The sequence below is a fragment of the Poeciliopsis prolifica genome, unplaced genomic scaffold (genome assembly GCF_027474105.1).
Source record: "Poeciliopsis prolifica strain line A6 unplaced genomic scaffold, Auburn_PproV2 SCAFFOLD014, whole genome shotgun sequence".
Classification (NCBI taxonomy): Eukaryota; Metazoa; Chordata; class Actinopteri; order Cyprinodontiformes; family Poeciliidae; genus Poeciliopsis; species Poeciliopsis prolifica.
Genome location: NW_026562389.1, coordinates 11,487,035 through 11,502,245, shown reverse-complemented (window position 1 = coordinate 11,502,245; position 15,211 = coordinate 11,487,035). Strand labels below are relative to the sequence as shown.

The window sequence follows — 15,211 nt, the reverse complement described above, 5'->3', positions numbered from 1 at the left end:
TGTCATCATATGAACCAACTTTGTTTGAATGCGAACAGGTGTATCATTAGTTCGGTAGAAGAATTTGTAGTTCTGCTCATGTATAGAAATCGAGGTGCAATTGGGGAAGACCCCATTACAGAGCTCTCCCCAATCTATTGGATTGAATATCAGCCCTAGGTCATGTTCCCACACCAGTTTCATAGCATCATAACTTGAGGAGTCAGAGCGAGATAATAAACTATATATCTTAGAGATAAGTTGTTTAGGTGATTTGGCCATGACAATTATATTTTCTTACTCTCACAATTTTGTACATAATTTTCAATCAATCAATCAATCAGATTTTATTTGTATAGCACATTTCAGCTACAAGGCATTTCAAAGTGCTTAACATCATAAACACAAAACACAAAGGCATGCAACATAGAATAAAATACCAAGTTTTTTTTTCCCCCTCTTTTTTCCCTTTCTTCCCCCTTCCCTTTGACACGGAATTTAAGCGCCTGTTACCGCCGGACTCCGCCGTCCGTTTAACCACGGGTATTCGCCGGGCCCCGTTGCCCACAAGGAAAAAATAAATAAATAAAATAAAAAAATAAATAAATAAAAAATAAAAAATTACATACATATCCACAAAATCAAATCCATACATATTACATTTCAAATGCAACTCTAAACAGGTGCGTTTTTACTTGAGATTTGAAGGAAGTCAGGGTTTCCGCTGTTTTACAGTTTTCTGGAAGTTTGTTCCAAATTTTTGGTCCATAGATGCTGAAAGCTGCTTCTCCTCTCTTGGTTCTGGTTCTGGGGATGCAGAGCAGAACCAGAACCAGAACCTGAGAGTCTGGAAGGTTGATACAACAACAGCAGATCTTTAATGTATTGTGGTGCTAAACCATTCAGTGATTTATAAACTAACAACAGTATTTTAAAATCTATTCTTTGAGCTACAGGGAGCCAGTGGAGGGACTTTAAAACTGCTGTTATGTCTCTATCTTCCTGGTTCTAGTGAGAACAGGAGCAGCAGCTTCTGGATCAATTGCAGCTGTTTGATTTGTTGGACAGGCCTGTGAAGATGCTGTTGCAATAATCAATGCGACTAAAGATAAACACATGGATGAGTTTCTCTAGATCTGGCTGAGACATTAGTCCTCTAATCCTGGAGATGTTCTTCAGGTGATAGAAGGCCGATTTTGTTACTGTCTTTATGTGGCTCTGGAGGTTCAAGTCCGAGTCCATTACTACTCCCAGGTTTCGGGCCTGATCACTAGTTTTTAGTTGTAATAACTGAAGCTGTGCATTGACTCTAGATCTATAACTCTAGATCTATAACTCTAGATCGTTCCTCTTTAGGTCCAAAAATAATGACTTCAGTTTTGTTTTTGTTCAGTTGGAGAAAGTTTTGGCACATCCACACATTTATCTGCTCTAAGCATTTATTCAGTGATTGGATGGGGTCAAAGGTCACCTGGTGACATCGTAATGTAGAGCTGAGTGTCATCCGCATAGTTGTGGTAGCTAATATTATTTCCTGTTATGACCTGAGCTAGTGGGAGAATATAAATATTAAATAAGAGGGGTCCTAGGATTGAACCTTGGGGTACCCCACATGTGACCTTTGACCTCTTTGATGAGAAGTTTCCAATTGAAACAAAGAAATCCCTGTTCTTTATGTAGGATTCAAACCAGTCGAGCACCGAACCAGAGAGTCCAACCCAACTTTCAAGTCCATTCAGTAATATGTCAAAAGCTGCACTGAGGTCCAACAGAACCAGAACCAGAACCAGCACTGTGGTTCTCCCACAGTCCATATTTATATGGATATCATTGAATACTTTGACTAGGCCAGTCTCCGTGCTGTGGTCATCATGAGGAAACTATTTAATTGTTTACACAAAGTTTTTTCAATAACTTTGTTGATGAATGGGAGGTCAGAGGTCAGAGGTCGGCCTGTAATTCTGCATTAGTGATTTGTCCAGGTTGTTCTTTTTTAGCAGTGGTTTGATGACTGCTGTTTTCAAAGCCTGGGGGAAAACACCTGATGTAAGCGATGAGTTTACGATTTGGATCAGATCTGTAGCAATAACAGGCAGGACTTTCTTAAAGAAATGTTCTAGAGTTATAGATCTATAACATCCAGACAGCAGGAGCTTGAACTTAATTGACTTATAATTTCTTTTAGAGTTTTATAATTAAGTAGTTGAAAGTTGGTCATTTTTTCTGTATTTGTTTTGTTTTGGTACAGCAATGGTTCTGGCTTTAGAGTCAATGTGCAGATTAATCCTCTGATTTTTTGGATTTTCTCTGAAAAGAAATCAGAAAACTTATTACAGGCAGCATTAGATTGGAATTCAGGTGGAAACGTCACAGGAGGGTTTGTGAGCCTGTCAACTGTTGCAAATAAAGTTCGAGCATTATTGATGTTTTTGTTTATGACATCTGCAAAGAAAGCCTCCCTTGCATGTTTTAGTGTTAAGTGACAGTTACGTAGTTTTTCTTTGTAGATGTCGTGATGAACGTGAAGTTGAGTTTTACGCCATTTTGGTTCTGCCCTGCGACAGAGTTGTCTTGCAGACCGAACTATTTGTGCATTTCTCCATGGAGATTTCTTCATACCAGTCAAAACCTTTACTTTAATTGGGGCAATGGAATCAATGATATATGAAACTTTAGACTGAAAATCACCTACCAACTGATCTACATCATTACAGCTGAAGGGTGAGGAGGAAGAGTAGATTTGATTAAATGTTTCTGCTGTGTTTTCTGTGAAAGAACGTTTCCTGTCCTCCACAGCGAATTCACAAAATGGATCTGTGGGTACTTTTGGAAATCTCTGTTATTGAAATGAGCTCTAATTTGTTTAAAGGATTCAACAGAGTCAGAGTCCAATAGGTCCCTTAATATTTGACAGCCCCTTAGATGACCATTCAGAGAGTCCAATGCCAATAATCTGTGCCACTAGCCAGAAAAGTATTATAAACAAAGAAGTTATTTTTGAGATGGGCTATTTGGTCTATGCCACTTATGAAGAAAAGGGAATTAAGTTTGCTGGGGAGACAAGACCAAAATTCCAGATCTAACCATAAAGAGGACCATAAAGAGGTCCTTCTATTCATGAACCAATTTGATGTGATTTTACATTGTGCTGACCAATAATAATGTGACAGGGATGGCAAATGGTAAAGATAAATCTCCAAGATGTTTTGACTCAATTAATATAAAAAACACTTGATTCTTGCATGCTGTGTGACTCAGTTGTTCCAAATGAAGCAAGATAAATGAGAATTTAGTGATTTGAAGTGTGCATAGGATAGATAGCAAAGGAGATTTTGACATAAATAGTTCAGTCGTAGAAGAACCTTAATTTTTATGGAAATTATTCCTAATATAGAGGTTGGCTGGAGAGCCCATTTTATTGAATTATCTTTAATCTTCTGAATTAAAGGTGAGTAGTTAGTTTCAAAACAGATTACCTTAATTTCCAGACTATGGAGCACACTTTAGTATAAGCCACATCTACAAAGATTTTTAAAAACTGGAAACGTACACATATAAGCTGCACCGGGCTAGCCTTCAACTTAAAAGCTGCTTCATTTGAACTTCTTCATGTGGTTTCCATGACGAGGGGATATGAATTTGAAAACATTTCTCCGTCATGCCTGCTGCAGGCATGTGCTTGTTCTAAATGAAAATCAGCACTTTCTTCTTTGATTTCCAATTATGACTTCCATTGATTCACTTCCTGCTGAAGAGCGCCCCCTGGTTGTTGAAGAAAAAATACATAGAAATGCCGCACCGGGCTATAAGCTGCGTGGTTTAAAGCATGGGGAAAATGTAGCGGCTTATAGTCCGAAAAATACGGTATTCAGATTAGGTGTAACAAAAATACCCAAATATTTGAAGCCTCTCTTAGACATTAAAAACGGAGATTGCTTTAACCTTTCTAGGGCGATCTTAAGAGGGGTGGCAACAAACTTTCCTAAGGTGATTTTGTTTCCTGATAAAGCACCAAATGTAGCCATAGATTCCAGGATTGCTGAAATCAATTTTTCAGGATTACACATGTACAAAAGTACATAATCTGGAAATAGTGAAATTATGTGGTTTCTACCACTTATATTAATTACAGATAATTCCGGATTAGTCCTGATAATCTCGGCCAGAGGTTCAATAAACAATGTAAACAATAAGGAAGAAATGGGGCACCCCTGCCTACGACCCCTATGAGCCTGGATCACCTCTTTTTCAAGGTTGTTTCTGATCTCTACTGCTTTTTGGTGAGAACAGTAAGATATAAGATGACCATGCAAAGTGGCTTTTGTTGTATACCAGATCATAGCAGAAGATGCAGGAGAGTTTTTGTTGTCAAGCCAGAACTGCAATAGATTACTCCGGACAAAATTACTATTTTTTTTATCTAAAAAGAATGTATTGAATTTCCAAATTATAGTAAATAATACAATCATTTGTGACATAAATTGTGGCAAATCATCATTAGGAGCAGACACATTAAGAGTAATTATATGTAATTATATGAGTCCTTAGTGAAAACAAATTTATGCTCCCGAATAAAAGGAAGATTCTTGTGCATAAGAATGACTGTAACCTTCTTATTTTGAGAATGGGAAGAAGAATATACGTTAAATGGACTAAACTTTTCCAGTCATTTTGCTTTACACTAGAGTCACATCCATCCATTCACATCAATTCGCAGACCAGTAGGCAATTTGGGGTTAAGTGCCTTGCCCAGAGGCACATCAACATGTGGCAGGAGGAAGCTGCAATTGAACCTACAACCTTCTGATTGCAAGACGCCCACTCTGCCACTCAGCCACAGTTGCCCATTACCGACCCAGTCCTTTGTAAGTTTCAAATGTTCAGATAACCCAGTTTCCTGTAATAGTGCTATATCAAGTCTTTTTTGCTTGTTTTTTTTCCAGTTAAGTCAAAACCTTCTTCCTCTTGATCACATGACCCAGTCCCTGTATAATCCCAGTATACAATCTGTATACAATTTGTATGTCATAGATATACAAACTGCAAGAGTGGAAAACAGCTCTTAAACACCGGGTGTCATATTTAAATAGAATAGTCTGCACACAGACATTTTTATATGTATAAAAAAGAGAAAAAAAGTCACGCTTAAGGTTCCTAACATTTAACATCAAAAAATAAATATGGAATCTGCAAGCAGCACCATTTCCCGGCCCTATTCTGTCCCCAGATTGGCATTAAGATGAAATAATTTCTCAAACATGAATGAAATTAAAGCAACACTCCAGATAGGGTTTTGATTGGAAATGACATTATAACATGATGTAAAGCTAAAAAAAAAAAAAAAGAATTTTACATCATACTCACCCTTTAAAGAGAACACTAAGAACGCCAAACTAGTTTTGTACATAAGGTTAAAGTTCCTTCTTCCCCGAAGTAAAGTCTATTCTTTTAATCTTCAATTGTTTGCAGCAGAATTGATGCATTTAGTGTTTTTAGTTCAGCAGTGCAACATATATATTCCGTTTCAAACTCACCTGATGATGTCTCCATTTTAGGCTTGGGAAATTTCAAGACTGATTCTGATGGAAAGGTAATGGCTACACCAGAAACAAGAGAATATTAATGTTAATTAAGGAGTGTGGTTAAGCAAGTTATAACAGAAGCAGTAAATTACAAAAGTAACTATGTTGATTGAATTACATTTATGTATAATATAGGGATTTTATTTTCAGTTGTTCATTAAAATCAAAGCAAAACTGTCTGTGCAGCAGTAATGTACTGACAATATGTGTCTGCTATATGTTCATCCAACAATGAACACAATTAGGGCTGGAAGAATTTCTCAAATGATTTGAGTAACTTAATTACGAAAAAAATTAAAAACTGTATTATTGTTACAGGTTAATTTTCTGAACTACATAAAAGTAATTATAGGGATGAACAAATATAAATAATATCATAAATAAGGTAAATCAATGTAAAATCATTTTTGCTACTAAGGATTAATGAAATTTTAAGACCATTTTTCAAAGGTTCTAAACCTAACTGAGCCCTTTCCATTTGTCATTGTTCTATAGCTGTGATCTTCTTGACCTCCGAACAGATTTGAACAGATAAAAATTCTCAGCGGTTATCCAGAGATTTTAATATTTTCCATTTTATAAGTACAATGAAATATATAAATATAGTTTTATTAGACTTACCAAAATGTTTCTCACTGTGTCATTATTCCTAACCTTCAGTTGGAGTTTAAATGATAAAAATGTGATCTGTTCTTTTCCACATCATCTGAAGCTTGTTTTCAAAACAAACAACGGATGTTGGCACAACTCTACATTACAATGTCACCAGGTGACTGAAGAGAGGACAGAACAGATCAATGTGTGGGTGTGCCAAAGCTTTCTTCAATTGGACAAATAAAACTGAAGGTATTATCTTTGAATCTAAAGTGGAACAATCTACAGTCAGCACATCTTCAGGTATTACTGCTAGAAACTATCGACTAGGTCAGACATCTGGGTGTAGTAACAGACTCTGACCTGAACCGTCAAAGTGAAATAAATACTTTGACTTAACTTTGAAAGTCGGCCTTCTATCACCTGAAGAACATTTCCAGGATTAAAGGCCTAATGTCCCAGCAAGTCTGTTTATCTTTAGTCGCATTGATTACTGCAACAGTAGCAATGTTTCCACCCAACTCTCGTTCAAATTTAATTAAACGTTTGAAATAAGACTGTTGTAAATGACTATTTTAGTAATCGAGTAATCTATCGATTATTCTTACATTTAATCGCGTAATCAGATAAAATAAGATAAAGTAAAACATCGGTAAAACTAACATAACAGCAGTATTGCATATCAGCATCAGTCCAAGTTTTCACAGTTGAGCTTCCCTAACAATAATTTTTCTGTAGTTTAGAAAATTAGCTCATAACAGTAATAGATCACTTTCCAAGTTGACCTGAAGAAAAGTTACACAAAAATCAGGAGGTGCTGGTGCCTTGTTGGAGCTAACACAGAGACAGACAGGACAAACAACCATGCACACACACACACACACACACACACACACACACACACACACACACACACACACACACACACACAGGGAGAATTGGAAAGCCCAGTTAACCTGACAGTCATGTATTTGGACTGTGGGAGAAAGCTGGAGTACCCGGAGAGAACCCACGCACGCACAGGGAGAATATGCAGAAAGACCCTGGGCTGGGAATCGAACCCAGGACCTTCTTGCTGCAAGGCAACAGTGCTACCAACTGAACCACTGTGCAGCACGCATTTAGCTAATTTTAGCTTGTACACTAATTTTACCATACTGAATGGCATAAGTACATGTTAGTCAACATGCTTTTGATTATCCACATGCTGCTGACTATACTTTTGCTAAACTTAGCAATGATGCTAACTTTGCATCAGAACGCTGGGTTCCAACCGACGGGCATACTTTGGCAGGGCCTGTTTAAATTTCATCTGAAATTTTCTAGTATTAGTGATGCAGTTTACACCTCTGCCCCACAGATGCCAGTAAATTTGACTGGTGCTGTTTGATCCCAGTCAGTAAAAATGCTGGACTGGCTTTGATTTCCCTCTGTGGTGAAGTGATGCAAACTCTGCGGCGGTGAGAGAAAATACCAGAATCTGTTGTGTTTTCCTGAATGACTTTTAGTTCCTTATTTAGTAAAATTGTTTGAGGAGCAAAAATTCCTCCAGCGTCCGTCAATCCTCACCATCCACCCCCGCAGAAAGTCACCGTCAGTAGAAAGTGATGGCAGACTGAACTAAAATAGAAGCTTTTCTGTCTTTTGTTTCACTCACCTCAGTTTCATACTGAAACGCTTCAGCATTTAGTTTAATTTAACCTGATTCATTTGCATTATCACCAGCTGATATCGCTGAATATTTTTAATGTAATTCATGAACTCATTTGATTCCTCAGGCTTTATAAACGTCTCTGAACCGTTAGTTGGATCAGCAGGTTCTGAGGTTTAGCTCAGTTTAACCAGCTAACAGGTAAACCTGAAGAGCTTTATGGAACAGTAGTTTCACATTTATTTATTTGACTTCCTTTAGTTTTAGTTTAGTTTTAATTCTAACAGTATTAAACTCGCCTGTTGCCTTTGATATATTGATCAAATATATTGACTGATCAAATATATTGATCAGTCAATATATTTGATGATTTTGATGATGAAATGTAATGTTTGCTGCTGTTTATTATGTTTTTATGATGTAAAGGACTTTGAATGGCCTTGTAGATAAAATGTGCCACACAAATAAACTCGACTTAAAAATGAATTAGTCTGCTGGCTTCAATAAGGGAGCCGCTGTGGGAATTGAACCTGTGACCTCTCAGCTATAATCTGCTCTGGCTGCCACTCTGCCAGCAGGGAGAGAGGAAAACATGTGGCAACATGTTTTAAAATAGTTAGAGCTGGAAATAAAAGTGTGGTTTTGACCGTGGCTTTGCTCATGTTGTTAGAATGATGTTTTTGGGCAGAGGAAGTATTATTCTAGCGGCGGCGTGACCCAGGAACCGTCAGCTCTCTGGATACGTGAGCGAACAACACGGTGAGACGGAGCTGCTCTGAGGAACGTGAGAGACACCAGATATTTCCCATAAATCATCTCGAGTTCGGTCTGATGTGAACTGAAGCTGTTATCAGATGGAAGTTTTTATCCGTCTCTCATCTTCTCCTGTGTAGTTGAGTCATTTGTTTTTGGTGGACCTGGCTCTGGCCCGCCGCCTGCCTCATGATTTTACTCAGACGCTCGCAAGTAAAGACACAAGTTATAAAATAAAAAGTCAGGGTTTCTGTGTTTGTCTTGCAGGTCGTGCATCTTCTACAGAGCCTGCATGGACATCCCCAGAGGAACGGAGCTGCTGGTTTGGTACAACGACTCCTACACGTCCTTCTTCGGCATCCCGCTGCAGTGCATCGCTCAGGACGAAAACCGTGAGGAGACTTTCCTAACTACCTGTGTTTGCTGGTTAAAGACTCAGGAATACCTTTGATTCAGACACACAAGTCACTGCAGTTCTTGGTTCACACAGTAGAAAAATCAACAACAGGAAGCGGAATAAATTAGAAGCACATTTTCCATGAACTCTAGTTAGACAGGTTGACTATCTGTGGATTATTATGTAACATTTTGCAGTAAATATTTATTCTGGGATCAACTCTAAACCACAGAAGAAAATGTTAGCAGCCAGTGTTTCAGACAGAATAAGTATGAAGAAGAAGGTAGGAAGAATGACCATTAGTGTAAAACATTAGTCAATAAACACTCCCACAAAACCGACCAAAATGCTTCAGATTCAGCAAACTATCAGCATCTCACACTGTTCATGTAGCATTGACTGATCCTTCACTTCTCTGCTGCTAAAGCTACAAGCTAACTAAAATGCTAAAAAATCAGCATCATTGTACACGAATCCAAGTTAATGGGAGAAATCCCAGAGGGAGCAGTGAAGGGAAATGAGAATCTTGTCCGGTGCGTAAAAAGGCAAGAAGAGCAGCTGCTGTCCAGATCTGAGGGGGTCAGACAGATACAATGGAGCAGAATTATTTTTATTACAGGCTTATTGTTTTTATCAAAAGGAGAAAAACGTTTTGCACAAGCTGTAGGCGAACAGTGTAACAAGAAAAGGTGATAATAAAAGTATGAAATTCTGTCTCCAGTTTGAGTTTGGAAAGCAAAAGCTTAATTTTTCATTTTGCCTGAAAAAGTTGAATTTGGCTGCAGATTTTTGCTGCTTTTGAAGTTTTCTGAAGGAAAAGAGCAAATATATAAAAACAATGTAGTCACAAAAACATTAAGTGGGTTTTTAAGCTCCTCTGCTTCTTTCTCATCATTTATTATAACTTCCTTCAGGTTTGTCTGAAGAATAAGAAGCATCATAAATTTCAGCTAAAACCTCCTCAGTCACATATTTCTGACTTTCTTAAAAATCTTAAATATATTTTATTTCCCATTTGGTCACCTGTCTCTTCTTTTGTTCCATCCTCTTCATCCTCCCTCCTCTTCCCTCTGTTTTGTGTTTACCTCTCCCCCAGTTTTCTGCTCTGTCAGCTTGTTTACATCCACGTTTTCTTGTACATCTTACAGAATAACTCCCTGCAGGCGGAAAACAAACATTGCCTTTTTTTTCTACATAATTATTTAGAAAGAAAAACTCGAAGGCAAAAAGGAGCAGAAGAAGGTTTTAATCTGCGGAATCTAAACTGGAATAAATTGAATTAGAGACTCTCCTTTAACAGAGCCGTGTTGAAACGAGATCGTGCTGATTGCAAATTAGAGACGTTTGGCCACAAGCTGCTTTGCATTACAGACAAAACGAGTCTTTTACATGACATTGTTCGTCGTGACAGCGCTGCGGCGTCCGCTGTAAACATAATCACAGGCACACAAACAAACAGCCGACATTCCTTCTGCGTTCGGGACCAGAAGAGCGAATCGCTCTGAAGGAGCCAATACTTCCTGTCTTTATTGTTTGTATCTCCTTAAAGCCGCACATGGCTGCTCTTTTCATTAATGGGTTCCAGGAGTTAGAAATGCATCTTGGTTCATTTCTATTTAATCAAACAAAACACTAATGTCTTTAGGTATGTCAGAAATGGTCACTTTCTGCACAGGTCTCTGACCTGATTCAGGTTGACGTCTGGACTTTGACTAGGCCAGTGAAACACCTCAGTTGTGTTTGGGATCTGTGTGATGGTGACGACCCAGAAAACTTTCGTTCACAGTAATGAGTGACTGCAGGCTGAGGACGTCCTGTGGATTCAAACCCCAGGCATCACTCCTCCACCTCTATGCCTGGTACTTGGAGAACATTGTGCTGTTTTTAGCTGGAAGAGTTTTTTTTTTTTTTTTTTTTTTTTTTTACCTTCAGGCATTTAAAATGGGCCAATCAGGAAACAGTTGCCTTTTTCTCTCCATCTTGATGTTGTGTTAAAAGTAGAGGTGGGACTCAATTAAAACATTTAATCAAATTAAGTAATTAATGGTAATTAATTAAAAAACATCAATAAAATAAATAACATTTTCATTTCAAAAAACATTTTTACAGCCAAATCACTGAATAAATGGAGATATGAGGTGAATAAAAATATTTATCTGGTATTCATCTTTAATCAGCTCAGTATTCATGGAGCTTCTGTGGAAATGTGGACGCTAGCATTAGCATCTGTGCTGCTGCTACATGTTTAGCTTTAGCTTCAGGCTAACTCTTTTTTTGCACAATTTAAACTCAACATAGATCTCAGCATCCCATCAGATCAGTTTAGAAGCAAAAATTAACCCACATTTGACTAACTTAACTTTCGTTCATTATTTTAATTATCATGTAATTTTATGAATTGTGCAGCTTTACCGACTCACCAGATGAAATCACTTTACTATTATAGGAGGATTTTGTTTCTTTTACTGCTTTCTACTGAGTTACTCGGTTACTTTGAAGCCTCCCGTCGATTTCCTGTCCTGCAGAAAGAAATCAGCTTGTTTTGTTCTGGGTTTGAATCCAGAGTCATCTGCCTTTTGACATGGATGTCTTTGCTGTCAGAGTCTGAGACGTGGAAGACGTCAGCAAGTTGAAACAACTCAGAAATGGACATAATTAAAGCTGTCAACGATTCAGACTGTAGGCTGATTTGAAATCATCTCTGTCCATGTGAAGACATTTAGTCCCTGGAAGTACAAAGTAAATCCTACACAAAGAGACGTTCAACACATTGATTCAGCCTGCAGTGAACAAAGGTTTGTTCACGAACCAATTAGCTTAAATCAGATTTCATGTTTTGTACCAAATAGAAACCAGAAACTCTGGTCTTAATTAAAGACACTTTACTACTAACTGCATTTAGGCTGTGCATTGTCTTGGGTTGGCATCGTTATCTGCTGATTGTGGAGTCCATGGAGACTGACGGACAGCACTGTTGTGTCTTCGAGCCGACTGAACACTGAGACGGGCAGCTCCCATCACCTTAACCCCAACCCTAACCCCAACCCAAAACCTGCTGCATGAAGATCTAATTCACAACTGAAACCGGAATAAATTCATTCCAGAAAAACTTTACTAAACCCAAAGTGAAGTTAATGACAGGCTGTAACACAGAGCTTAAAGATCTAATTAGTTAGAGACACTAAATTCCTTGAGATCAGAAAATCTGTGAAACACTTTAATGATGTTTTCACACTTTGGGATCCAAATGTTGCAACATTGGTTCCTTTTCCAGCTGCTGTGGTCCTTTTTCTCACTGCCAAGTCAAACCAACTAAACCGTTTGTAGAAACTGTTCCCCTCCTGGCCTGTGGGGGCGCTGCACCATGAACCACTGAAAGAAACCACATGAAATTCTCTGAAGACGCTGAGAATAACTTCATTCTTCACAAAATCTAAACATTTCTCCTTGTAGCAGCAGACTCGTGCATTTGTTTTGGTTGTATTTACCCAGAATGCCTTGCGGTGTCGGCCGCTTCCTCTCTTTTTTTGAGCGGTTTTCGGTCCGCTTGATTTCACAAATGAATTCAGATTAAAATCTAATGTTCAATGGAAATGTGAAAATCCTGAAGTTCATGTTGTGAAAACAATAAACTAGTAAACATGTTTACAGATTTAATCTCAACATCAGCTGATCAAAACTCAACTTCACGATAAACGCGACGTGAATAAAATCCAGCTTTATGTTCCCACCGGTCCACACACACACACACACACACACACACACGCACGCACGCGCACACACACACACACACAAACACACACACACACACACACACACGTGCGCGCACACACACGCACACAAACACACACACACGCACACACACACCCACGCACACACACACACGCACACACGTTTTACTGAACAACGTTCCCTCCAATCAGAGTGTGTCGGCCTGAGCCGTTGTTGTTGGTGTTAGCGACCCGCTAACACCAACAACATGGCCGCAGACACACTTCAGTTCCTCCTCGTCTCTGTGAGGAAGACGAGGTTCTGATAGGAACGGTGGAGAAAATCTGGGGAATTAGAAGAAATGCTACATTTATATTGACTTGCTTAAAATAACCTCATTTCTCTTCTTTATTAAAAATGAAATATTATTATTATTACTATTGTTAGAATGGTCTGTATTGATTAGTGGAGCATTTAAATGTTTAATGACAGTGGTAGGACCATTGATCATCAGGAAGCTTCAGCAATAATCTGAACAGCCAATGAGGAACGGTTCTGATTAATCAGTTGGTTTTAACCAGATAATCTCCTTTGGTCACTAGTTTGAGGTTAAATGGAAAGTTACAGACGTCCAAACAGCTTCACTGCAGTTGGTAGAAACTCGTTAAAAAGGGCGTTTGACTTGAAAACAGGTGACCAACAACATGGGGAACAAAGTAACTTGACCCAATCAGTCCGAGGCCGTGGTTCTGAACTAGAACAACCCAGAAAGTTCCGTGCAGGTGCAGCGGGTCGGTCTGTGGGGCGGGTCGGTCTGTGGGGCGGGTCGGTCTGTGGGGCGGGTCGGTCTGTGGAGTGGGTCGGTCTGTGGGGCGGGTCGGTCTGTGGGGCGGGTCGGTCTGTGGGGCGGGTCGGTCTGTGGGGCGGGTCGGTCTGTGGAGCGGGTCTGTCTGTGGGGCGGGTCGGTCTGTGGAGTGGGTCGGTCTGTGGGGCGGGTCGGTCTGTGGGGCGGGTTGGTCTGTGGGGCGGGTCGGTCTGTGGAGCGGGTCTGTCTGTGGGGCGGGTCGGTCTGTGGAGCGGGTCGGTCTGTGGAGCGGGTCGGTCTGTGGGGCGGGTCGGTCTGTGGGGCGGGTCGGTCTGTGGAACGGGTCGGTCTGTGGGGCGGGTCGGTCTGTGGGGCGGGTCGGTCTTCAGCTCGTCTGGTCTGAATCATGGAGTTGCAGCGTCCGTTGGAACCAACATGGCCGCCACTGTGCGGCCATGTTGGTGACATGTTTGCAGGTTAGACTCGTCGGTAAGTTTCCCAACCTCTGTGATCCACCAGGAAGAAGTTTCTGCATTTTTCAAAGAGTTAGAACCGATTCCTCTGAACTTGGAGACGTTTAGTCGGGTCCTGGTGGCTCTTTGCTGAGAGGTGAGCAGGCAGAGCGTCCAGCTGCAGGTTTTCCTGAACTCGACTCGCCAGGACCTGCAGAAATCTGCAGTTTTCAGCTGCTCAGTTAGAACAGCTGAATTAAAACAGTTAATCAGGGTAATTTGGATTCTTCATGGCAGGAAACCTGCAAGTTTCCCACAGATTTCACAAATTATCATATGAATAATATCACAATATTTTTCACTTAAAATAAATCAAAGCAGTTGTTTCCTTTTTGATTAAATCTCTGGCACATTGTAGTCATATTTTTATAAGCATCAGTTAAAAGAAACATGATAAAGTTCAGAAGTTAAAGTATAAAAACATTTGGTTTAGCAGTAAAAAAGCTGCTAAAGGTTACACTATGAAGACATATTTAACAAGTATTTGACATGTTTGTCTCTGAAAATGAATGTTTTTATTCTGTTATTCATAAAGACATTAGTTTTATAGAGTAATTACCTCCTAAAACTTTTATTGCTACAAATATTTTCTTTGATGATTTAATTTAAAATATTTCCCAGAGGTTTGAGAGGGAAACGTTTTTCTCTGAGGAGCAATAATCTGTTGTTGATGGATGTTTGAACCTAAGAGCGTAAAAGAAAGTCCTGACATGAACCAGGAGGATCTTCACATGGTTCTCATAACAGAGACGAAGGGTGTTGGTATGCGGCTGAATCTGATATGGAAGCAGAGGGTGGTGCTCCACCCGGAGCAGAGGGTGGTGCTCCACCCGACTCCTGCTCTGCATCAACTGGGAAAACTTGCTTCAAAAACTTTTCTCTGATCCTGAAGAAAGGAATCTGTTGGTATTCTCATCACACCCATCTGGAGGAGAACACACACACACACACGCGCACACACGCACGCACGCACGCACACACACACACACACACATCCAGAGAGGAAGAAATCACAGACTCTGCAATGTTGCAAACTGCATCTGCATAATTCTCTCATTCTGATGATGCATTTCATTCACAACCCAAAACATATCGACTCACATTTTTTGTAAATACGACGTTTGTAGGAAAATGAATTAAGAGAGGGCGAGCGGCGCGAAACGCGGCCGTCGATAGAGCCGTCGGCCAACTTACAAATGGTGTAATTATCTCCTCATAAGGTTATTA

The 15,211-nt window shown here is 39.6% G+C and overlaps 1 protein-coding gene across 1 annotated transcript in view; it reads left to right on the top strand.

The window, feature by feature from the left end:
• The window catches only part of prdm6 (PR domain containing 6), a 69,804-nt gene that overhangs the window by 32,362 nt on the left and 22,231 nt on the right, over positions 1-15,211 (top strand). The window contains exon 6 of the mRNA XM_055039453.1: positions 8,827-8,951. Within this exon, the coding sequence (XP_054895428.1) occupies positions 8,827-8,951 (125 nt within the window). The remainder of the gene's footprint in view (positions 1-8,826; positions 8,952-15,211) is intronic.